At 41.7% G+C, this 27,060-nt stretch overlaps 1 protein-coding gene across 6 annotated transcripts in view; it reads right to left on the bottom strand.

Moving 5' to 3' along the window:
• The window catches only part of ZNF536 (zinc finger protein 536), a 1,807,595-nt gene that overhangs the window by 949,518 nt on the left and 831,017 nt on the right, over positions 1-27,060 (bottom strand). For 5 of the 6 annotated variants that reach the window (XM_069607083.1, XM_069607082.1, XM_069607081.1 and 2 more), the window contains one exon: positions 18,334-18,486. The exons of the other annotated variant lie outside the window; for it this stretch is intronic. In XM_069607083.1, the coding sequence (XP_069463184.1) occupies positions 18,334-18,486 (153 nt within the window). The remainder of the gene's footprint in view (positions 1-18,333; positions 18,487-27,060) is intronic. 6 annotated transcript variants of the gene reach the window in all.

The following is a 27,060-nucleotide window of genomic DNA, read 5'->3' as shown; positions in this document are numbered from 1 at the left end:
CCAAGGGCGTTCTAAACAGAAAGCGCATTGAGGCCATACAAATGGGGAAATGGCTCTGTACAAATGACTAAACTAAAATACAATACGTCATTCACTCTGAGAAGAAGTAGATCTGCTCCTGCCACCGAGGTCTGATTCATTTAAAGTATGTTTCTCTGGCAGTCTAGGTTCTATCATGCATTCACTGCAGTGGCAAACATTATACCTCTCAAGTCAGACACTCAGTCAACACTCAAAATCATGCACCCAAGTCTCAAAGCATTTGGCACTAATTTGCATTGACACAAACACACATGCATGTTCAGCTAGGCACAGAAATCCAAAAGATACACAATTACCAAATGTCCTACACAGCTCACTGCACACATATCACACAAAAGGGTATTCTTCCACTCCTCGGCTGATGCCTGGACCTCGCCAGGAGTTGTACTCTCCTAACATAAGGGTGCCCTCTCCACCTTCCCATCTGAAATGACAATCCGTGCCCACATACCTTCAATCTCCCATTTACCTACACACTTGAAATATTTGTAATTTGGTAAGCACCTCTCTGACAACTATTTTTCGACTTCTGCATCAATACCATAAGGATAAACATGTTTGCGCTCATACTAGCTTGCATGTAAGAAGGAAATGTATCTAAAGAGTTCATAGAGTTAGTCATCACCAGTGATTGGCGTCTGACTGTCAACTAAGTCAATGGGCCTCATTATGAGTCTGGCGGTAGCCATGCCGGTAAATAACGTCACGGCTGCTAAAAGAGTCATGAATTTACCGCACCTAGAAATGGGGACTTACCGGGGCATTACAGCCCCGGCGGACCCGGTAAATCCCCGTTACCAGGTGCCCGTAATTATTACTCCCCATTTCCATTTGAGTCCCATTGGACTCAATGGAATAGGGAGGCCGGAAGCACCGGCACCATTCATGAATAGTGCGTTGTATCTGTCGAGGTCTGCTCGCGGGTGCCTGTATGCCCGCCAGGTCATACCTGGCGGGTGGGAAAGCACATGAAAGCAGAACTCATAGTTTGCCGGTCCGGTAACAACAGTACCGGCAAGCTTACCGGTACCACTGTTCCCAGACTGGCAAGCTTGTAATGGGGCCCAATGTTGCTGGTTGTGTCAGAACTGGATTGTTGCAGAAACCCACAGACTGCCTGTGCACTTATAAATCTGGTAGTGACTGCCTAAGAACTTTACAAACAGGTGATTGGAGCATGGCTGGCATTGTTGAATGATGGAAAACAGTTCCAATAAAGCTAAACTTTGATGTTTCATAATTTGGCAAATTGACAGTCCTTTCTACTGTCGTCTTTCATAATGTAAAACATGGACTCCTACCTGGTTAAGGCCAATCAAAAGTTTGAACGTTAACATTACATTGTTTGCAGTATTATAATGGTGGGCAGATGCATAGGCTGTGAGGATTGGCATAAGCTGCATAAGTGTGCATAACAAACCCCACATGTGGGTACAGAAAGCATTTGCCTGCTGGCACGGTGGTGTGAGGGAGGGCCTGCTAGATAAATGAAGCATGTGGGCACAACCCTCCATTTCACTGCCACTGTTATCACAACGCTCAGTGGAAAAAATGCATTTTCTTTTAAAAAAAGTTAATGTTACTAGTCAGAAAATGCTGAAATATATAAAAGTTGGTAATGCTACCATTAATGATTAACATATTATTAAAATCACATGAAATAAAAAGAACTTTTAAGCCAACATTGCTAAAACCTTAAATAACCCTTGTGTAGCTACTGGGGACTGTCGCTTGTTAGGGGAGACAAAGAATATCCTCAAAGACCCTGTATAAAATGTGTATAAAAGTGTATCAACCCTTGTCATGTGTCTGTTTACTCTGTGTTTAAACATAGTCTAATGACAACGGCAATGCTGTTCAAAAGCTAATTTTATTGATTAATTGCCCCTATGCCAACACGTGTTTCGACCTCACCAGGTCCTCATCAAGACAGGGCTAATAATCCACCATTACGCATCAAATATAATGGGCCTCATTCCGACTTTGGAGGTAACCACACCGCTATTTGCGGCATGGCTGCCTCCAAAATCGTTAAAACTCCGGCCCAGATGAATGGAGTAATTACCGGTCCATTCCAAGGTTGGTGGGACCGGTAATTCCCCATTCACCAGGGACGTTCCCCATTCCCATTTGAGCCCCCATAAGGCTCAATGGGAATGGGGAAGGCGCTAATAACGGTACCGTAAATTAAGGTACCGTTATTAGGACTAAAGTCCCTTTGCAGGTCCCGTCCTTAACGCCTGCTAAAAGCAGGCTTTAAGGAAGGATCTGCAAAGGGAACTCGTAGTAGGGCGGTAAGGGTTTAACGGCACCAGTTGTTACCGGTGACCGTTAACCCTTACCGCCCTACTCGGAATGAGGCCCAATGTTTTAATTATTCATGAACAATTGGTTATATATCATAATCAAAAAATGAAAGACATAATATTACATCATCAAAATAAAATTGAAGAAATCATAAATTAGAACAGATAAGACGGACATAATTGGATGGGCATGGGCCAGATCAGAGGGGGACGAGAGATGGGACATATACATATTCCATTATTTGGATAACTCCATTGCATTATATGCCTTGTAAGCACTGCTAATAAAGAAGGACACAACCTTAATATGGTCAACCTTTCAAGTCTCTCCATATTCAATCTCCATCCAAGTGTTAATCCATGCTTACATGCACTCATAGAATATAGGATAGTCCCATCACCTTCCTATACTATACATGTAACCCCACTTACTCTCAAAGGATACACCACAGGTGAGCTCACCTTAATTGCTGTTGGTCCTGACGCACTTGCGCAATATTCGCCTATTCACTATTTATGGGAGCTCATTCCCAACTCAACCTCTAAAGGTCACAAAGCATTTGCTCCATTTTGCACATTGGCTGTACCAATCCTCATGTTACCGTAGACAATACAGTACTTACTATCTACTTGCATGTTTTTGTTTAATGACAGTTTCCCATCTTTCCTCCGTGTTTGATATTTGCTTAGTATCCCTTTAACTGCTATGTAATAATCCACCTTTAATTGCTATTCAATAATCCATCAAGTACTTGATGGATTATTGCATAGCAAGTAAAGGGATAGCAAGCAAATCTATACGAATGGTAACTATGTAATGAGTCATGTTTGTTGTGGCAGAAACTCTTGTGCATTTTGCAGAGTATTTTTGAATTTGCAGTACATGTTGTTGTTGTCCCTATGACGATACCACATATGAGTGAATAAGGATGGGTGTATGCACTGCTTGGAATGCCCATGCTTTTTTGTGTCCTTTGTGTTACTTTATGTTTCTGTTTGTCCCTCTTGCCAACTGCACATTTCTGCACTTTTAAGATTAAAAAGCGATAATAAAATTGGTGTATTCACACCCTTGGTCGCGCACATAGCATGAATCTAGGAGTAGCAATATTTTGCAAATTCTTAACATGGCCTCCCAGAAGCTTCTTAGATTGGGGAAATAAGATGTTATAGCAGCGGCTCTCTTCTCTCTATTATGCGGCAGCATGGATGGAGTTCAAGGAACTGTGAGCCTCACCAAAAGTTCAACAGTGCGCTAAAAATTATATTAATTTAATTACCAATACATGTTTTGTGGTAATGGAATTACTGTCACTATTACTGCATCACCAAATTATAGGTTTGTCCTCAAAATGGAGGATTTATCTCCAGCAAGGTCCTCGAGGTAATCCCTTCATTTAAAGGCAAAACATCCTCACATTTTCTGAGCAGAAACACTGGCTGTGATAAATCTGACTATTTCTCGATGGAGTCCTATGTACTCCAAAAACTGGGAATTGCCATTACCCCATTACACCACTTATAATCCCATGCAACATGAGCAGGACTGGGTGGCAGTAATGGCAAACCAGTTTGACAGTCATGCAGTTCCTAGTAAGGGGGTATGTATGGCACACAGTGCATTCAACAGAACATGACAGAGTTTCCTAGTGGAAAATATTCAAACATTATCAGCCATCACTGAATCTGCATTCTGGAAAAAACTATGTGTAGTATCCCGATGTTCTGCAGAGCAAGACTTGGAGGGTATATTTTCTCGCTCATAGTGAAATTATGGAATGTATTAACATTCAACTACAACCAACAAAAGACTATTTCGCCGTAAGAAAGACTTTGACACCACGGCTTTTTATCTAAATAGCAAGAGCACCAAGACACCAACTGTTTTATTTCCACCAGTGCAGTATCATAAGAGCCACCAGGTTTCCATGACAACATAGTGCATTGTGTAAATGATGGATAACATAACATGACATACGATAACATCCATTAAGCACAGTGAGCAAGAAGCCCTCATCTGGCAATGCCCTTTCCCCTCCCGGAAGAAATATTATGGATGGAAAAAACTGATGCATGAAAAGCTTTGACTTGACCAAAAAACACAGAACTCCCAAGAGCAGCTTCCATTCCATTGTATTTCAGTCAAACACACACTGCGCGTTTGCCTGAATTGCAATTAAATTCCATTGCCCCTTTAGATTATGAATATGTATGCACTCATTGGACTGGTGATATAATTGTGTTTGATTGTCTTAAAGGCACCCCAGCCATAGTTCAACATGTCTTTCATAATCGCATCCTAACTTGTAATGCTTGTGAAATTTAGTGCAAACATTTTCCACGGAATGTATGATTATTCATGTCTCGTGGAAGGTAACATTGAAAAGGAGGTATGTGTTTTAAATCCCAATCTGATTATCTATGGCTCCAGTTAAACCACTCAGCTCGCAATGTTATCAGGCTCCTCCACCTTAAGGGAAAGTATAAGTCTGCCTAGTCTGGTTTGGAATGGTTCATTTTTGCAAAAAGTAGGGGGCACAGCTAATAAAGCATGTCATACACATTTCTCTTTACAAATAACATGTAGTCACAGGCAAACGACACCCCACATATGTCATCATTCCTGAGTTTTTGTGATGAGATAAATGTAATGCATTATACATCTAAAAATGTTCCCTTAAGAAAAGGTTTGTAGTAGGAACAGGCGTGTTCGTTTACAGTGTGCTTGTTATTTTGTCATGCGTTGTGGCTTCTCTGAGTTGAGGCTAAGAGATGCAAACGTGGTGGGCTGCTTTGCAATGAAGCTTTGCTGCATTAATATAAATTGTACACTAATTCCCCCAAAGCATATATATGTTGTAAACCTGCAGACTTTTTACACAGCTGCTTATTGCTAAACAGTGCCTTGTCCAGAAGGGGACAATCTGTGTCTCTAATTGCTGTCACTGAAGCTGAGATTCATGATGTAACTTTCCCATTAAAATGTGAGCATTAATTTGTATAATGAAATATCACCCACTGCAGTGTTCATTAGCCATGCCCTACTGTATACTGCACATTGTTAGCTACCTAGAAACTGTAGTTAATTTCACTAATGGATATTTCCCTACTTAGTGTTTGGTGGGAAATTTATACTGTAACATTACCTCTTAAACTTTTAAGGAAATTTAAATTCAATCAATTATTTTCAGCGAAAGTTTTAGCTGTCATTAAGGCAGAGGAAGCAAACGCGGCAATGCAGACACTGAAAGATCTGCCGAAACTTTGTGTGCTTTTTAATGGTGATGTAAATATGCAGCATTCTGCTTTTAGAGCTTTTCTTGCAACCATTGTGCGCTATACGAGACACAGAATGTTGATGTTGAATGGTTTCTCACCACCTCGCTCAGTCAGTGGCTCCAGTTGTTGTTCATGTTCCTAATGCAGGTTTTATCTAGAGCAAAACAACTTGGTTCACCAATTCTTCCCAAATGGAGGTTATTTGTATATGTTCGTTCTGTTGGCCGGCCATTTTATCATCAGGTACTTTTATCTGAATGATAAGTACATTATTTGTAAACTATTCCCCAGATTTGTTAATTGTCTTTACATCCGACTCCCCACAACTCTGCCTAAACAGCTTCACAATGTAATCAGGGTACTGCTAGACAAGTGTCCAATGGCAAGAAATGTCAGTGTTCCCTTCTGTTCCAAGGACCCTTACTGTAGAGTGCTTTGTACAAGATTATACACAATGCAGATATCTATTTTGGCTTATAAAAAGTGCACAGAACTCATATTTCTGAAAGTCTTTCCACATTCATTATCCTACTTAACAGGGAGCCACTTAACATGATTCAGTGTGCAGGGCCACATTGTGTGCATTACATTTAATCATGTACTCACAGTTCCGAGGTGATCTTATTAGTCACCTATTGAAGGCATGGGCGGTAAATCAGTGTTTCTTAGTACTTGTGTGCCTTAGTAATTTGCTAATGTCAACTTAACCAGGTTTCCAACTTCCAATTATATATATTTATATATACATTATCCAAGGAAACAACTTCAGTTTCAGGGACTTTAAGGTTAGCAATACATTGTAACAAAACCTTTGAAATTCAAGGAAAAAGTGTTAGTTGCAGGGATGATAAGGTGAGAAATGCATGCAACAAAACACCTGAATTTCAGCTAAAGCCACCTTAACTTTACGCCTCCTGTTCTGCAGCCTATGACATCACTAATTACATGTTGTATGAGAACACCGATGACATTATTTTATTTTTATTTTTATTTATTGCTTGTTAGGCGCTTTTACAATAGAAAAATACAGGTTTAAAGCTCCCACAGCGCAGGGAGGGAGCGAGGGTGGCAAATGCATTAAAACACAGCACAATAATTAAGAGCAGAGGGGCAAGGGGGAGTGGGACGAACCTACTATGCCTTGTGAGTATTCAAAGTGTGCAAGTGCAGAAAGAGAGGGTAAGTGCTGGGGAGCCTGAGCTCATGGGTGAGCCATAGAAAAAGTGCCAGGAATGTTGATTGCTACACGGCCTGGGCCGTGGGAGGTGTAAGCGCGAGTCTCCAGAGTGGAGGGTGTGCAGATGCAAAGTGCTGTGGATAGACAGGAGCTGGGTATAATTGGTGTGGGAGGTCAATGCCCTGTAGTTGCATAAGGGCCAAGGACACTGTTTCAGTAACTGTGGGATTAGCAGAGGAGAGACGGAAGGAAGAAGGAGGAATAGAGGAAAATCTTAAGAAGCTTCCGGAATTTGAGAAGATCCTGCTCCAGGTGCAGTGGGAAGCTATTCAAAAGGAGGGAGCACACAGAGAAAAGTGAGGGACCCCCTGACCTCTGTTTGGAACAATGCTTTACATACAGGGAGTTGGTGCCAGAGGAGTGAACTGGTCTAGAGGGAGAGTATTTGGTGAGATAGAGTTGAAGCTAGTGTGGTCCCCAGGCCCAGACAGCCTTCTGGATGAGCCCAAGGGGAGAGCCCAAGGAGGAAGGCCAGAGTGAGGGGAAGAAGGAGGGAGCAGGGGTCCAAATGGGAAGGATCTCAGTTTTACAGATGTTGAGGCAGAGATCATTGGAGGTGCACCAGGACTGGATGGCAGATAGGCAGTATGGGATGATGGAGAGTGCAAGAGGGTCATCAGGGCATCTGAAGAAGAGCTGTGTGTCATCCGTGTAACGCTGGAAGTTGGAGGAGAAAGAAGCAATGAGGTGTGCAAGGAGAGCAAGGTAGATGTTGAAGAGACAGGGGGAGAGTATAGACCCCTGGGGGATACCACAGGCACAGAAGAAAGTGGGAGAGGACAAGAGGCCCAGGATGACTCGGGAAGAGTGGTTAGTGAGGAAAGAGGACAGCCAATCCAGTGCCTGTTCTGAGTTAGCAAGTGTAACATGAAGTCTTTCTATGAGGATGGAATGGTTAACTGTGTCAAATGCAGAAGTGAGTTCGAGAAAGATAAGGACAACTGGGGAGTTGGTGTCCAGAGATGCAAGCAGTTCTTCACGGGTGTTCAGGAGAGCAGTTTCTGTGCCTTTGGATGCTCGAATCCTGATTGATGGACATGGAGGCCATAAAGTTTCAGTGTGAGAGTTAAGTTGGGGCAAGGCCCGATTCTCAAGTAGCTTCCCCAGAAAGGGGGTGATGGAGATAGGGTGATAGCTGGCAGGCCATAAGGGAGTGCTTAAGGGGGAGGAGAAAGTTCCAGTGACAAAAAAGTGATTGCGTAAATCAGTGAGAGCTGGGGCAAGAGAGCTAATGCTATCCTTGATGTTCCTGGATGAAGGGGAAAACACATCACTGATACCATCACAGGTGACAACACTAAATACATTGTATATAACTGATTAATTCAATGATGGAATTAGACATAACATCATTTATAAGTTAGCTCATGAAACATTTGATTACCTTAATAACAATTTGGGCCGTGGACTTGGCCATGACAAAGGCTGGGGTCACTGGCCAGCACCAAAGGCCATAGCTAGTGGACAGTTAGTGTTAAAAAATACAAATACGCATGGTTAAAAGCCATGCCTATTAGCCCATCACTGTTTTAAAATATACAGTGTTTAACGTTGAAAGCTATAATCAGTAGCCATGGCTAAAGGCCATAGCTAGTGCCCATTAATATGTTAGAATATACAGTCGGCACAGCCAAAGGCTGTGGCCACTGGCTAGTATTGTGTTGAAGACCATGGCTAGTGGTTGGTTAGTGTATATAATATACAGTGGGCACGGCCGAAAGGCCACAGCTAGTGGCTGGTTAGTGTTGTAAAATACACATTGGGCAAGGTCAGTGGCCATTGCTTATTGCATTGTATTACTTAAGAATATACAGTGGAAATGGCCAAAAGATGTACACATTGCTCAAGGTCAAAGTCCACAGCTAGTGGCCCATTTATATGGTAGAATATATAGCGGGCACAGCCAAAGATTGCAGCCACTGGCCAGTATTGTGCTAAAGTCCATGGCTAGTGCCTGATCAGTGTCTATAACATACAGTGGACACAGTTGAAAGCTGCATCCACTGGTAAAGGCCAATATCTATGGTTGATAGCCTTTTATTGTTTTAAAATATTCAGTGCACATGGGTGAAGGTTGTGACCACCGTCCATAACTGAAGTCCATGAATAGTACCCATTCCTGTGTAAAAAATATATTTGGCCATGCACACTGACCATGGTTGAAGGCCCTGCTTAGTGCCAGATACTGTTGTAATGTAATTAGTGATGTCATCGGTGATGTGATCTGTGATGGTATCATTGTGGTCATAGGCTGCACAAAAAGTGGCTTTCGCTGAATTTCAGGGGTTTTGTTGCATTAAGTTCTCACCTTAACTTCCCTGCAATGTAAGTTTTTTTCCTTGAATTTCAAAGGTTTTTTTTACAAAGTATTGCTCACCTTAACGTCAGAGCAACTGAAGCTTTTTCCTTGAATGATAAGGGTTAAGGGTTTTGTTAGACCATGCATAATGGACATTATTAATACAGATGATTGGGCTAATTAAAATGATTTATCTTTTGTAGAAAGTATAACAAAAAGAAACTGTGCAACCACATTCCCCCCAAATTAAACCTGTCCTTAAAAAAGTGTGTTTGTTAATCTAATTAACTTATTCAAGTGTTTACATTTATATCTACTGTTAATGAATAGAAAGTTATTAAAGTGTTACAGTAACTGTGTAGAAAGACTACCCCCACTATATCTTAAAATAAATATTTCCAAAAGTACTGGCCATATATATATGTGCGGTTAAATGCAGCAATGACTGGGGGGAGTCTACACCTCTCTTCCACATGCGATAACCGCGGCTATAATAAAATATATAAGGATGTGTCATTTTTTAACAGGCACTGTATTGAAAGGATCAATTAAAGGTCTTCGATCCATATTTACAGTACGTGTTTTTATTGTCTACTAGCTGGGGTACCCAGCGTTGGCCGTGTCCTGATCGAGTGGTGTCTTTTGTACCCTGGAGGATGTTGCTCTTGTCGGAAAGTCTTGCTTCAGTTTTCTCTGGAGTCTCATGTGCCCTGGAGGATGTTACTCTTGTCCGCATGTCAGCAAGGCTTGCTTCAGTTTGCTCTGGCATCTAATTTGCCCTCGAGAAAGTTACTCTTGTCTTCTGGTCCGCAAGTCATGTTGCTGTTTGTTGTTGTGTTTCAGAAGATCTTGATATTGATGTTCGCTTTGCATCAGATGGAGCTTTTCCAAGTGATGTTCATTTTGTGTTCGGCATGTTTCAGTCACTCAATGGCTTCAGCACATTTGAGAAAATTTCCAAGAAAGATTTATTGATTGTGCTCTCTTCTTGTGAATGAACTTAAGTAAACTGTAACCTTGCCATTTCCCATATTTGGAGTGCCGTGACATTATTATAATTTTTAAGTTCCCTTTAAAAATACTTTAATAAACACTTTCAAACTGTATACAGTAGTGATACATTTCAAAGGAATAACGAACACATCGAACATTTTGCTTCAGACACTTTTCCAAATTTGTGTCTCCTCCTAGAACCTACTGTAGTGAATCGGGGTGAGCATCAGTAAATGAGGGTGTATACATAGTGTTTTTCTTTTTGCATCCAAACATAGACTATAATCTTGCCCCAGACAAATGAGGAATCCATGCAAAATGTGGCAGCAGTAGGTTCAAAAGTTTCGATTTTTATAGGCGGACTAACACACAGACACACATCCCAAATTTATTTTTGCATATAAGATTTTTGCATCCAAACATAGACTACGATCTTGCCCCAGACAAAAGAGGAATCAATGTAAAATTTGGTAGACGTGGATTTGTATAGCCGGATAAACATACACACATACATGCACTCTGCTTTATATATAAAGATTTTGAGAACTGAAAAGTTGGCCCTGAAAAGGACCATTTTGGGAGATAAGGAAAAAAGAGGTAGCAACTTGGAAGGGAAAAACACTAGGATTCATACATATAACAAAAGTTTTAAAAAATAATTATTTTTAAAATTTTATATTCTGTACATTTTATGTGTTTTATTTTCTAAAGAATGGTGTAAATACACTTAAAAATATACCTAGCAGTGGCAATTGGCTGTGTGTTCTGAAAGTGCTTTGCCCCAAGCATCTAGGTTGCCATCGCCCCCCTCAATCAAGCTGTGAGAGGTTTTGCACATCACAGTAAAATTAGAAAGATCTGGCGCAGACAGGATGAACTGAGGTTGGGTGTTAGTTGGTGGAGAATAGCTGGTAATCGAAACGGAAGTCTGTGGCACAGATGACAAATACTGCTGCGCTGATCTTGATCCATGTGCATTGACCTTATTTTTCAAAGGAGCCTTCCTATAGGATTCATCCACTTCATCCCAATGAACATGGGCAAGATGTTGAATTAATATGGATGTCCCTAAGTTTTGCGATGGCTTTTGTGAAGGTCCCCTCTGAAAACCCTTACACAGAAATTACACATAAACTCCTCAATCTCCTTTTTTCTGTGTTGGCCCTTTATGTGGAAATATTGCCAACTGTCAGCTATGTTTTTTACACATTGTTTCTTTCGTGCGGCTAAAGCTGAAGCCAACCACACCACCTCATCATCACTGCTGGTCGTAGTCATTTTGAAATGCAGGACCGTGGAGGAAAAATGAAAACTGTAAAAATATACAACACGAAAGGACTCTGCCACTTAATATCAAAACATGTTACAAAAATATATAGCAAGCTAAAATAACAAAAACTGACAAACTACAAAGCATAAGACAAAGTGTAAAGGTATAGGAAGAAGAAGGGTAAACAAATTAATGGATAAATCAAGGTACTGCTTTTAAAAGATCCTGAAGTTCACCCACCAAGAGACAGAATGCACATGACAGAAAACATGAATACATTTTTGGGAGAGGGGTATAAGCATGGTTTGCGATATAGCAACCGGAATGTGTTTTCAATACGTGCGGGTAAGACCAAGCGCAATTAAGTTTTTGCGCATAAATTATTGACCAATCGCATGGCCCAATGCTGAGTCACGCCTGCACGTGGCAGTAGCTGTGTCAATGCCCAATCACTTTGAAAGCTACAGTAACGTGGCTACGCAGCTTCAGCCATTTTTAACAGCCAATCGGATCATGGGCTGCGGTACCCTTCTAACCATGTCAATGAACGAGCCAACGACACACTGCAGTGCATTGACTCGATGACGCCCATGCCGTTTGATGAAATCCGTGCATGTGAAATGAGCCAATAGAACTTTTAGCTCCTTCAACGCAGCAATGCATCTTTGAGCATGATGCGCCAGCCAATCATATCACACACTCCTGCTGCACGTCTTCACGTGATTCCTATCCACGTCACATAATGGCTCAATCAGTCATTATTGTTGCTGGCTGCGAACCTCAATACACCAATCACTCCCCTTTTTGTATAGACGTGGCTATAACAATTCCTTTTTTTTGTAAATCTCAGTATGGAATGTAAATGACAAAAGAAACAGTAGTGATACAAAGGTACTTAAAAGGTGTCTATACAATAAATAACTGTTGATAGAGTTATTTAAATTGGATGATGATAAAGTATACATAATAGTTGGTATGTAGAAGATTGGGGTTAGGTAGGGTGGATAAGGTTAAACAACAGGTAAAGGATGGGTTGGACACAAACAATGAGAGTATAGTACATAGAGATTTATAGAATCAGAAGGACACTACAATCAGGAAGCACACTGCATAAAATGATAGCTTTTATAATTTCCAAAATCAAAATCAAGGACTATATTTACAAACCAAAATACAAAAATGGCTGACACATTTTTAGTGTAACCTACCACAGACAAACACAGAATCATAACAGTAACATCAACCAATTACAAACACCAAAACACACACATCATAATACTCTAATGAGAGAAATAACTAGAAATTCAAACTAGGAATCATTGTCCTGGAAAGAGAGAAAGACTGAAGATATCATGGCTGGTTTGAAAACTGTGTGGCTGATCGGAGACAGTTGACTGTTTTGGTTCCTGGCTTTTTTTTTGAGAAACTAAATATAAACATGGACCTAGGTTTCAGAGATTTTACAATTAAATGGTTTGGATTGGGGGAATGCACCGGGCACCCAGACATCATACTAATTTACTGTGGAGTCAATCATTTGGGGAATGTATAAGGTGTATCACTTACTTTAATGATTGAAAAATTGGGAAGAAATATTTAAAAAGTTGTTTCAGCATTCATGAGAGACCACAATCAATTATGGATTTCAAACATTCTACATAGCCAATTTCTATAGACACGATGGACGACACCTAACCGATGAAGGAAATTCAATGATCTTACATAATATCAAAGCAGTACTCCTAATGTGCTAAAATACTACACTCAGTGTACCCCAAAACAGTCTTTTTAAGGTCAACATATCTTTATTTATTTATTTATTTATTTATCTTTGCATTTATTTCAGCGCACAAAGCCCTGAGTCATCTAAGTTCTGGTTACAGTAAGTGCTTGGTACAGCTTGTGGATACAAGGATACATATTAGGATTACAGCGTAGTGGCGTTCAGTGAAAGCAGGCACTGTCATGCCTTACCACATGTTATGGGAGGCTACATCAGACATGCAGACATCATAGAGACACAAAATGGGTGCAGCATACAGACTGGCAAAGCCTCGCCTCATGATACGACAGGCACATCAGGCATGTAGACATCATAGGGACAAAATAGGTGCAAGTATATACAGACTGGCAACGCCGCGCCTCATGTTACGGGGGGCTACATCAGGCATACAGACATCATAGAGACAAAATCGGTGCAAGTATAAACAGACTGGCAAAGCCTCATCTTCTGTTACAGGGGGCTACATCAGGCATGGAGGCATGATCGGGACAGAATTGTTGCAAATGTTCTTTCTGGCAGAGCTTAACCCCATGAAATGGAGTATAGCAGCAGAGGAACTCAATGAGCAGGTTCAAAAACGCCTACATTTCACTTTATAGCCGGGTACGCTGTACAATGGGAAACAATCAGTGCACCGATTTTAAGATTACATCTAGATTCGAAATCCAATGAATGGTAAGAAGGCCGCACTTTTGGAAAAATAAAAATGTCTTCTTAATAACATTATTACTTTTTAACAAATCTTTACAAAACTTTGCAGTCTGGGGAGCAGGAGGGTAGGCGTGAGTCCTTAATCACTTTCAAAATTCGGTCAAATCTGTTACTGGAATCAAAGGTTATTAACAATAGAATTTTGAGGGGTTCCTATGGGAGTCTGACTCACCATGACTATAGGGCGGCAACTGACTCCCTATCATATATATATATATATATTATTTATAAGACCCTATCTTCTGAGGAGGGCCCATTTGAAACAATCTAAGGACTTCCAAACATGTCTTGCTGCATATTTCATATGTGCTGGCCATTCACTATTACTTTAAACGTGGATTAGAACTTAAGACCTACCATGACATCACTTGACTGCACTTCTCAGAAGAAAACATGCTGCTAGTAAACGATTTGAAAAACCTATGAAATCATTGCTAATGACCCATAAAGTCCATGGTGCTCTTTAAGCCCCTTAGAACATTGCAAAAACTGAATTCAGTTTCATATAGAAAGTAATGCAACAAATGCGAGAACTACTTTCAGTTTAAAGTGCAAGATTTGCTACATGTAGGTTAATGTATATTTATGGGTCTGTATCTCTCTAACACAACATGGCCGACCACCAATGAAGAAGATTGATCCATGATCCCTTTCATACATGGAACAGCACTTTGGAAGAAATCAATTACAAGTGACCACCATGGGCCAGATTACAGAATCTTTGCACAGGTGCAAGTGCAAAGTTACATGGTATTAGCACTAGGGCAATGTTTGTCCCCTTTTTAAAAACATAGGGACAAATTTAAAACCATTGCACCATGACAAGTGCAGTCTGTCATGTTGTAAGAATCAGGGCAAAAGTTGCGCTGATGCAAAAAAAGGTACATTTATGATGCATTTTTGCAAAGTTTGCCCTAGTACCAATCCGTATTAGCACTAGGGCAAAATTTCTGCGGGTGTGAAAATGTATCTTTTTTGCACTAGGGCAATTTTGTCCCTGGTGCTTATAGCATGCCAAACTGTACTTGTCATGGTGCAATGGCTTTTCAAATCAGGCCCCAGAGTGTGAATGAGTGGATACATTTCATGATTTAAGAGAAAGACAGATACCCAGATGCAAAGAGCGGGCAGTGTGAGTTCCTGACTTGTCATGTAGCATGTAGCATGTAAAGTGTTGGATAATTGGAGATAGAATGTGAATATGTTATATGAGTTCCTATTGATCGTTAGAAGCGTGTTTTTTGCTTTGCAAACGTTCTCACCCATCATCAGTACATTTGTTTTCAGTAGCCTTTCTCCTGAGCAAACCTATCAGTTCCTGTTAGAGAAATGGCAGGCAGTAATAAGTGAAATTTAAAGCCAGAGGGAAATAGGCCCCATTTTCGAAAAACGGTATCTCATTCCCTTAAGTGCTAAAATTATCAATAGGGGCAAATGCATTTCAATTCGGTATAATCCCTTCTACGGAAAAATAAACCCAAGCATTGTTGTAATTACCACTGGAAATAAGATCGGCTCTGAGGGTATCACAAACAGGTTTGAAATTAAAACCCCCTGCCTGAGTGTAAAGTGATTTAAAGTGGGCTACCTCAGCGGTCAATTGAGGAGGTACAATGGTTGAGTGGCTTTAGAACCGCAGCCCTCTCAATATAATCGATATATAAATATTGAATGAATGACAGTTTCTTGCTTATAAATTATTAATTGTGCAACATGTTGGTATTCTATACCTTGGAAATGAGAACAATATTTGTATCACAGGTGGTATTTACCATCTGTGGTAATGCAATAATGTCAGTGGTAAGGCATAATTGTAATATTGTTGGGATTACAGACCAGTATGTTGATGATCTCCGTAGAGCTGTTACCTGTCATCAGCACTATTTCTAATGTAATAGGCCCCGTTAATAGTTATAGTCAAACATTTCTCCCGCTTTGCTTTCCATATTTCAATGATGTGTCCGGGGAAACAGGCGGGACCCTTTTGACCGGTTGCATTTGACATAGCCACCATACTCCATCAGAAACTATAACCTCCCTGTTGGCCATAGGGAGACTGTGCAGTCATCACAAATCCTCCCGCATACCACCCCACTCTTATTCAGAGATGCTGTCACATGAGGTCAGGAAATCCAGGTCCTGAATCCCACCTACACTCTCAATGGGCAATGTTTCTATATTGTGGTGAATAAGGTATTAAGGCAGATCTACATATGGCCTGAATGAGTTGCATATGTTCTTGTGCCGTCACTCGATCTAAGTGTTGGGCGACGTCTGATTGAAAAGATGACGAGGACCACCAGCTGAAAAAACATTGGCCTGGACATGTTTTATTGATAATAATCTTCAGAGAGAAAAAGAAGAGAGAAAACTATTCTGAATACTATTAAGATCCGCGTGGTTACCATTTCTTTTGAGTTGGACTCTATGGGCCTGTTTTACAAAAAAAGTTTTTAAATGAGATGTTCCATTGCAAAATGCTTTTCTAAATCAGGCCCTGTGCCTCTTCTAGGCATTACATAGCCCGACTAAGTTAGAGCAGAAACTTTATAGGCTCAATAAAATGTGTGAGTGAGAAATTCTTCCAGCAGTTGGTAAATGGCCGCTGTTTTAGTAAATTTTGTGATATGAATCTACTTTGCATTGGTACTCTGCATTATTAAATTCATAAATACATTGCCAGAGTTAAGTAGGGTTGTCACTAAGCAACAGGTTTTAACTAACGGGTTAAGTGCAGCAGACAAATATGCACAATATGGAGTGTTCAACAGAACGCCATATTCCCAAGCGTTTCTTCTCCGATTTTCTTAATGCACAGCAAGCCAACTTGTTTTAGATATTTTATGCAGTGATATTGGCCCTCTCAGTGAACCTACCTTGCAATTCGGGCGCTCCAACATGTTTGTTTTGGGTGTGAGCGAGGGGGGGCAGATGCATAGCCTGTGGCCGTTGAGTGTGAGTGTACATGGGCTGCTCTGGTTTGAACCTCACTGGCAGCTGCTTAAGTTTCCTGCGTGGCTGGAAGCTGGACGTAACAAATGGAGGCAGACTTGGAACACCCCATTTTCAATCTCGTGTTAGGAATTGCAATGTCCCTCTCATCTAGTGGTCGAAGTAGGAGGGGCTGTTGGGAGCGGTGCTCCACTCCTTTTTTAATTAAGTTGTACTGTTCCTATAGGTTTATTTTAAAAAGAATGTTTTTTCCGGAATGGTTTTGTTTTAAAATAAAAGTGTTAGAAGTTGAAACGTGCACTTTCAGTGCACTGCACTGAACATTCCCTTAAACAGAGGGGTGCATGTATTTGGGGGTTTGTATTATGAAAGGGAGGGATCGTGGTGATGGGGGGTTTTGGGGAGTGGTTGCAGGCCAGAAGAGAACATATTTCCACTATTTCTTTTCGTACACTTCGACCAATGTTCTCACCAAATACACGTGCTTCTGCACCTGTGTGCCCAGAGCTGCAGGGTAGCTCTCCTGCTGCCTGTGTTTGTCTATCTCCCAATATTGTGCATGTGCTTCCACCTTCATGTCCGTTTACTACCCCAGCGTTTAGTTGGGCAGGCAGGGGTGGGAGAAACACGGTCTCGTTGTGGCGCACAGGTCGGTACCATATCACTAGGTTGAGGGTGGCACACGTTAGGATCTGAAAGGATCCCTGGGTATCGACTAACCCCACAGTCTTTTCTCCAACTCCACCACTTCCCCTCTGCTCAACTAGCTAAACTATCTTCAAGTATGGGAGCACTAATTAGCAACCCATACTTTTCTGCTGGGCACCTTCAAAACTTACAGGCGTGAAGAACGATAAAGCACACCTGCCTATTTTAATTCTTATGTTCACTTCAAGAAGTCCTTTACACAAAGACGGAAGCATTCAAACATCAGACATATAGGTTCAAACATCAAACACGTTTATTAATATGAAGAATCAGGAAATGTAGCTCATCAAAGGAAGGGAGGGAGGGAAGAAGAAGACGAGGAGGGCGGGGGTAGGGGGAAGGGAGGAAGGAAGGAAGGAAGGAAGGGAGGGAGGGAGGGAGGAAGGAAGGAAGGAAGGAAGGAAGGAAGGAAGGAAGGAAGGAAGGAAGGAAGGAAGGAAGGAAGGAAGGAAGGAAGGAAGGAAGGAAGGAAGGAAGGAAGGAAGGAAGGAAGGAAGGAAGGAAGGAAGGAAGGAAGGAAGGAAGGAAGGAAGGAAGGAAGGAAGGAAGGAAGGAAGGAAGGAAGGAAGGGAGGGAGGGAGGGAGGGAGGGAGGGAGGGAGGGAGGGAGGGAGGGGAGGGAGCGAGGGAGAGAGAGAGAGAGAGAGAGGGACACTGTTTAGGTAAAGATGGAAACACAATTTTTGCAAGGTGTGATGCCTACAGTTCAATTCCCTATGTGTTTTCATCCCCCTCATTATCGCCATGTTCTCACCTGTATGTATCCTCAAGTGAACCTTTAAGTGGTGTGATGTCCTAAAAGTTTTCCCGCAGTAGGGGCAGTCTTTCATGGCAGAACCAAGGTTTCTATCCCGTAACAAAGCTGACTGCTGGCCTCCTAAAGGTCTTCCTGCATCTTCTCCAAGGTCTGCAACACAGAAATGTTCTCACATGATTTCAGTACGTCAGAACGTGTTCTTACAAAAATCACTAACAAAACAGCAGGCTCAACTGGACAACATTTCATCTGCCTAATTCATCTCTGGAACCTGACAGGATGCTGAAAATGTATCTACTTTCTTGTTAATCTTTTGAATAGTTACATGTTTGTTATCATATTTTCCAAGCATATGGTACCTTATTAGGGAAGGGAATTATACAGAAATCAAACGGCTGTGTCAGCTGCTGCCTCATTTCCTACTTTTGTGCATCTAGTTTTTCCCAAAGTTCCTATAGAAAGCTAGCACTGTCCTAAATCATGATTTCGGTTGCTTATTTCGCACCTTCTTTTCTTGATTTCAGCATGTATCGTGTGCCACAGGCCATGGGAGCCCCTAGACTTATAACTGACAGAGAGTTCCATAATCATGAAAAATGAGGAGAAGTTCCTTTGTGGCAGATATCGCTATACTCAAATCTTAGTGAATAATGTCCACACCATTTACATTTTCGTTCAGGTGGGAGTTAAAAATGGTCGCTGAACGTATTTGTATCTGCTTGCCACACAAAATCTGTTTCACAACCACAATCGGAATATAACCGACCACCACACTATCTAACGTGAAATGGCGTCAAAACACGGATCTGTTCAACAATGCATCCGATTGGTCAAACTCAAGATGTCCTGTCTATCCACTGAAAATCGGACATTTGAAGCATTTGCACAACAAGCATGGAGTGCCGGTTAGAGTTCTTGCTGTCAACAAATCGAATCAGAGCCATTTATGAAGGAAATAATGACTAGTTAGTGCTCCAGAGCTGCACAATGTGTAGACACTATCTAAGGAGTCAATGCACCTTTGCTTCTGTTAAAAAACTGTTAAACATAACCACTTTTTTAATATTTGTTTTGCTCTGTAATGCTGACAATTGTATCGCAATGTCACCACTAGTGTCACTCAAGTTGTCAAATTATGAAATATTATATTTAGACTTTAAGGGCCTAATTCACAGAAGCGTTTTATGATGTCAAAACCCCTTTGGAAAACATTCTGTGCATGAGGGCCTTGATGTGTACGCCAGCAAAGAATGATCCCATTGAAATGATTACCCTTTGAGAAATCAATAATTGAGAATAAGTGTGGTCTGAATTTTAGGAGTAGGGCAGTTGACCTTAGACTTCCTTTGACTGTGCAGGTTCTCGTTGACTTTATACATCATTTGCGACTTGGACTCAGGGGACAGGGAGAGGATAAGGTGAGGAGAAAGGCTAGAAGGAGGATCGGGAGGAGAGAGAGAGGATGACAGGAGGGAACAGAGAAGAAACATTACCAGGGATTTTCAAGAGATATCGAATCTTCGTCCTTTAAATAACAGAGAACAATTCATCAAATATGCCAGCTCGTATAGATTATAGAGCGGCCATCCACATTTAATTTAAAGGTGATTGATAAGGCACTTCATGCAGACTCCTCCAACTTCTATGGGCACAATCAGGGATCAAACCCAGGTTCTGCTCGTACTCGGCTGATTCCGGAGGCGAGTATGTTGCCCCGAATCTATCTTGCAGAAAGTGAATGCTTCTACAAGATCTTTCTTACAAGTAATTAAAGAATAATGACCACAAATTGTTTTATGGTAGGAACATATTTTTTTACCAGAAGACCATACATTTTGCCAGTCTGACAAGGCGTGTTCATAAAACGGCACTTTCAACAGGTGAGCAAGAGAAGCATTGAGAAACAGGAGGCCTCTGCTGGAATCCCGATGGTGCCCACTTCATCCATGTACTAAAAAGCATTCAGACAATCTATGAAAGTAACACTGCAAAGGTAAACAAATAGCTACACTATTTTTTCAGAATACTTTTTTTAGACTGTTGTACATTTTTAGGTGGCCAGGTGTCACTCCCCGCACTGTCCTCATGGACCAGCAGTGCAGGGGTGGCGAGCAGAAGCATAAGGGACTTACATGCAGCACTCAGCACAGGATTACCCTTCCAATGAAGACAAATTCTACTTGACATCCATCCTCCCACCCTCTCCCCTCTTTCCTTAGTTCTTAGTTGAGAGGTAGAGGATATCTTGTACCCCAAAGCTGTGATGAACCCAAATTCCCCTGCTCTGTCCTCACAGTAGGACATTATGGCTTCTGGAAATGCAAATAGTTGCTCATAGTTTCTTATGGAAGCCATACACAGCCATCAGATCCCAGCATGCAAGCGGGAACATCTCTTCTGTTAGAACTGGTCATGAGCTCTAGCAGTAACATGTTGAGTTGTAACCACTCTTGCAGTAGCAACATACATCAGTTGCAGATGTGGAATCACCCCTCTAACCATCAAAAGCAGTGGCACGCGAATGTCGGATCTCTTCATTGCCAGTGCACAGCCATAACTGACCACAGAGTCAATCATAGTAGCCTTTTGGTTTTTGGTAGTTCACCAGGAAGCTTCCGATGGAACTCATTATTGGAGGGAGATATGATACATGACTTTAATGCAGCTTCAACACATATGGAGATTATTCATCAGATGTACTTATGAGTGAACATTATATCACTGACGAAACAGTATTATAAGGAACCTATCAGAAAGACCACCTCCAATATTTCTGTAAGAACGTTTCACTTATTGCTTCTAGAAATATTTGCTAAATGTTCTCCATAAAGAGTCATGGAGTATGAGCTGAGGATTTAAATTCATGAAAGACCATAATGAAAAAGAAAGAAGCTTGCACCAGGTGGTAGAAATGTCTTGGAGCTAGAATAAAGGTTTAACTAATTAATTTGTAAGAGGGGCATACACCAAACCTGGGGTTAATTGTTTTGTACATATATTGAAATGAACATTGTGCATTAGTGGCAAGACAATATTTTTTTGGTGGACTTTACTACATACACTATACTAGATGTAGAGCATAATGTGGCCAAGTATTGTTCAGCGCTAGATTGATGGCAGTGGTCTGGGTATAAATATGTATTTTAGTAAATACATAATTAATAAATGTATGGGGGACATGATGAAAGTGGGCTGCTTTGCAGGGGGACCTGGTTAAACATAAACAAACTGCAGCAACTTCGGCCCCACCCAAGTGAGATAGTGTCACACGTTTGACAGAGTTGATAGAAATGTGTTGAGGCCCAAACTTTCCAGGTGGGAAATTCCTGAAAATCTTTTAAAACTACTCATAAAACTCCTTGAAAATAGTTTGATAAAGATTAGATTTGATCAATCAGGCCAACTCTCAAGGAATCCAGACATACTCAGTTTTGAGGGAGGGGTGCATATTGGCCCCCTGCCTCTTTAACCTATATGTCTCAGATGTGGACAAGTACTTGGAACCTGTTTCCTTTGCACCTCCAAAGATTGACCATTTGGGTATATCATAGATGTCCTACGTAGACAACTTCCTCTTGGTTGATCGTACCCCTATTGGCCTTCAGCGGTTATTAATTGCTTTCTCTATGTTCGCTAAGGCCAATCTCTTGTCGATAAATGCTAAGAAAACGAAAGTCATTGAGCTCACTAGAAAAAGGAAAACATTGACTAATGCATGGTAGTTAGAGAATGAAAAATGTAAAGTTGTAGAGAACTGTGTACACTTGGGTTTTGCAATATGTTGAGAATTCGTAAGGCCTTCATGGAGAGACAGCTCACGCAGAGAGATATTTTATTATCCAATCAAATGATCACAGTCAACTAGGAATATGGTAGATTTTCATTAAAACCGGCAAGAATATTCTTTGAGGGGAAGGCAGCCCGTAAACTACTATATGGTGTGGAGTTACTCTGTCCGGAAGCTTTAAACCACTGACAAAATTGAAGCTCTTATCTGGCGCAGTGTCACCACGTCACTTACCTGGGGCAGGGGGCGTGCCTGTCGGACCCGGCACCCCCCATCCTGGTGCTTCTATCCCCAATTTCGGCTGGGAGGACCCTGGTCTTTTGCGGCACTCGCCGCTTCCGGGTTTCCCGTGCAGCTAGATTCGCACATGCGCGGAAGACCGTGTTTCTCCCTTCGCGCATGAGCCATCCACAGAGTGCTTGGGAAGCCGTAGCTTGCTTCCCAAGCCTTGTTTTGGGCACGGCAGCATCCAGGGACAGCACGGCATGCGTTCCAAGCCTCCCGGGTGCTGCCGGCCCTATTTAAGGGCCAGTATCTTGAGTTTCACCGCGTCTCAACGCGGTTTGTTTTTGGATCGCGTCCTCGCCCCTCGCTGATTCTGCAGCTACTCCATGCCTGTTTTCCTGACTACTTGCTCCTCCCTGGTTCTTCTTGCTGGTTCCCGTGGGGGTTTTCCCTTCTCCTCTTCTCCTTGTTGGTTCACCCTGGGTTCCCCTAGTCTCCTTGGGTTCCCTTTCAGGCAGCTCGGGTGCTCTCCCTGCCCTGCTCCTCTCAGCCTTGCTTCTGACCCTGTGCTGGCCTCTGCCTGCTTCCATTCCTGGAGTCTTAACAGCAATCTGCTCAGAACTTTCTGCCCAAGTATTTGCCTTCTGCCTGCTGCCATTCCTGGAGTTATCACAGCAATCTGCTCAGGACATTCAGCCCAGGCATCTGCCTTTGGTCTGCTTCCATTTCCAGGAGTCATTGCAGCACTCCGCTGTGGACAACCTTCTCAAACTTCAGCCTTTCGCCAGTTGCCATTCTGGGAGTCATTGCTGTAGTATCCAGCTGTGGACAGTCATCTTTGCATCAAGACCCGCCTTCCCTGACAGTGCTTGCACTGTCCCAACGTCACGAAAATCAGGGAAGTGTGTTTCTGTGGCGTTGGGAGCCGGTCTACTTCTGACCCTTGTCTATTCCAGGGTGAGGCTTGTGCCGGTTTCTCACGTCACACCTTCAGCATTCATCATTCGGACAGCCAGGCGACCTTGCCACGATCAACATCCGGAAGTTCAGGTATTCAGCGCCCTCGAGACGCATTCCTTAACACGCAGACTGTTGAGAGTCCCGAATGCTCTGCCTGGGACTGCTATCTGCTTTGAGTTGGGACTCAGGTCCCTTAAGGTTGGCGTAAAGTGGAGGATGCTGACATTCTATGGGTGCATCCTAAATCCACCAATAAATACGCTATATGAAAATTTGCATAGGGGTTTGGAGTGTAAATCTTACCACACTCTGGTAAGTATTGAAGATTTCTGTGAGACAATTCTGAGGGAAATGTTAAGGAAAAATTGGTTCTGGTTAACTAGCACGCATACGTAAAGCAATCATTTTATTCTTTGGATTGGCGCCAGACCATAAACAAGTTACATGGATATCCGTCCATGCAACATTTTAAAGGGGAGCTTAAGCATTATGGTGTTACGGCTCACTACTTAAGTGAATTTCCAAACCACTATTATAGAGAACATCTTAGTAGATTCAGGTGGAATGTATTCCATACAGGTGAAATTGTATTGCATCGCACTAAGATCAAGGAGGAAGAAGCTTCATGTCGGTTTTGTAAGAATTAAACAAAAACATCTGAAACACTGAAACATCTGATGGTCTATTGTACTGATTTGCATGCACTGCACACTTTATTCCTTGCAAGTATTGTATATGAAATTTCTTTTAAATATGGTGAATCCTTTTTATTATATGGCTACGGTGCAATCCGTACCACACTTTCGAATCATGAAAAGCGTAGGCTCCCTGGTGAGCGGGACAACTTAAGATGTTACTTGCTGCTGCTATGGTTCATGTTTACTCAGTTACTTATTATGGGTTTTAAGGTCTTTTATCTTTTTTAATTTTTCTCTACAGTTTTAAATCTGATTTTAATGAGATGAATGCAATTTTCTTCATTATATATATACATATATATAGTGATAAAGTGGAATAGTAAAGATATGTTTTTCATTTTCTAAAGGTTGAAGTTTCTTTGACCAAATACAATAAAACATTTTTAAAAAGTGTCACCCATATGCCCTTATTTTCTTTTTTTAAAGCAGATCTTTTATTAGACTGCCCTCGCAACATCTTACTTAAGACAATGCTTGTTCTGCTACATACTGAAGTGTGCATGCACAGAGAATGGGGTCTGTAGACTTCATCTCCATTGCTTACTGTAACAAGGCTACAAACCTGACTCCAGCAGAACAATCCGGCATGGACTGGTCTACACAATGAGTAATTGTGAGTATGCAGATGTTGTCACAGGGGTGGAGGACCTATGTCCCTCGGTAGAGGATGCGAGACTGGAAGCACTCCTGTGGGATGAAAGTCTCCACCGCCCATCAGTTCATGCTTGACCAGAATATGTCATCATATGTCATTTCCATACATAGACATTGCAAACAGACTCAGATTCTGAATTAATGGGGTTATTGTTTGGCAGGCGGTGGAATAAATGTGCCCAAAGGCCTACATAGGCCTATTAGGAGGTTTTCTTGAACCTTCTGTGGTCAGTTGACTAGTGATCTATAAGGATAAAGGGTCTAGCGGGAGCTAAGGTCAGTTAAGTGTGTCTCAGTTCTAGGCAGGTTGCATTGTTCCTTAACTTGCAAGCCAATTAATAAATCACCCCTGTCTACCATCAACCTACATGGAAGTGTGATCGTGGTTTCTCAAAAATCTGCATTCTGTAGCATTCTGTAGCTGTCCAGATGTGTTGGGCTTCGACTGCCATGATCCCTCACCTTTGACTATGCTGGATAAAACTGATGGGAGGTGAATTGCAAAACATCTGGCGATCCAAAGATTGCAGGCGTTTACTTTATGGAACGGAAGGCCAGTTCTTGCAAAATGTCTTGGCATCAAAGGAGGACACTGTACCAAGACATTGAGCAATAATAGAGAAGTGACAAACCAATGTGACGTTCATATGAAAGAGATCCATGGTATAATTGCTGGCCCCTTGTGCATAATTTTGCAGGCCCATTTGGCGCACAGCAATTTGCAGAACATATCATACATGACAATTTTACCCCCATCATAAGCAAAAGTCAGATGACAATGCTTACAGTTATTGCACAGGGTATTTCACTCTTGCACACACTTCCAAGTGGGCAGTGAAGAGCTTGCACCTCTGCGGTCATAACATTAGATGTGGGTACATTTGACCCACGACCCCAATTTAAAAATATCATCTTCATAGGTTCTATTGCTGAAAACGTTATGCCATACATTTCGACGATGATAATTTTCAGTCGGTTTCCTTCAATAAGATACACAAGTTAAATGTGTTGAATTGAAATATACTGCTTGTTTGGTCCCTTGATTTCTTGTAGAGTGGATAGATCGTAGGATCACACTTTTTACTTAACGGTTACTATGGGGATCACCTATCCTTCCTGCTGCTGTAAATGATGCACAACAAACCAAACATTTTGCCAGCTGTAGAGGTCATGATGAGGGTCTGATGAAAAGCATGGGCGATTGTGGAAGGCGTCTTCAGACTTGCTAGGGTCATTTTAGTCAAAAGGGTAACTGCATGCAGTGGTCGGCCAAAGTTTGCACTTACATGCTGCTGGGGCCCCAGCATGACATTTTCATCACTCTCACAGTGGAGAGAGAACGTGAAGAGTAAATCAAGTCAAAATGATCTTTACTCTTCACTTTTACTCTTTGCTTTGAAATAACTAAAAAGCCACCTGAAAATTACGCTTTGCAGCCAGCGCTTTATATTGGATTCACAAGAAAAGCACCTGCTGTTTACAAGGTGTAAATGCAAGGCATATTCAATGGGAATCCTTTGGTTTTATTCCTACATGAAATTCTCATGCAGGTGTAAATGTGGGTGTAAAAGTGGGTGTTCCTCGCAGATGAAAGAGGCGACCACGTGGAGGTATAAACTCTGCTGTGCTGCTTTTTGACTCCTAGTTAGTTCAGCTGAAAAATGGGGAGTGAAGCTGTAAAAACATGATTCTTTGCTTTTGCGCCTCCGTTTAAGTCGCAAAACTATCCCCATAGTGATTTCATGTAATTTGCATAATGTCACACTGAAGTAGGGTGTTACGAGAGGATGGCATGTTTTATTGCATATGTTGATATGATATGATAGGTTATTTATAGTGCGCTTTATACCCAGAAGTTTCTAAGCGTGGACCCAGGGATCGAACCTTTGTTGCTCCGTATGGTCTTGCTTCCAGGGCGAGCACGTTGCCCCTGAGCTATCTTCCTGATGAACCAGGCCGCAAAGTTGTTATGCTACTTCAGAGACAATTTGCATCTGGAGTACAGCTTAATTTGCTCACAAGTCATAGAACTAAAAGGTGGTTTGCGCTAAAGAGGCAGACCTGTTAGTTCATATATTTAATATCATACAATCAATTGAATATAGCCACAGCACATCATCAAACTGTTAGTAATAATAAAAGAAACATGGACTTACTTACCAAAGTGAGAAAAGAGTTGTCAAATAAAAGGGAGTGGATTTAGTCATTCAGTGGACCATGGTTTTGCAACATGTTCCTTCTTCAGGACTTAAACGTTGTGATGCTTTAACATCATTACATCCCGAAGAATCCAGCCCATGTATAAACACTTTTGTTGTTAAGGTATTGGCTCTTTCATATGTTGGCTCCTTGGAAAGATGGGTTGCATTAGGAAAGTAGGAGAAGAAGAGGGAAGATGGC

This window comes from Ambystoma mexicanum, chromosome 1p, assembly GCF_040938575.1.
Source record: "Ambystoma mexicanum isolate Mex_15411 chromosome 1p, UKY_AmexF1_1, whole genome shotgun sequence".
Lineage (NCBI taxonomy): Eukaryota > Metazoa > Chordata > Amphibia > Caudata > Ambystomatidae > Ambystoma > Ambystoma mexicanum.
The sequence above is the reverse complement of the archived record's forward strand: the minus strand, read 5'-3'. Positions and strand labels throughout refer to the sequence as shown.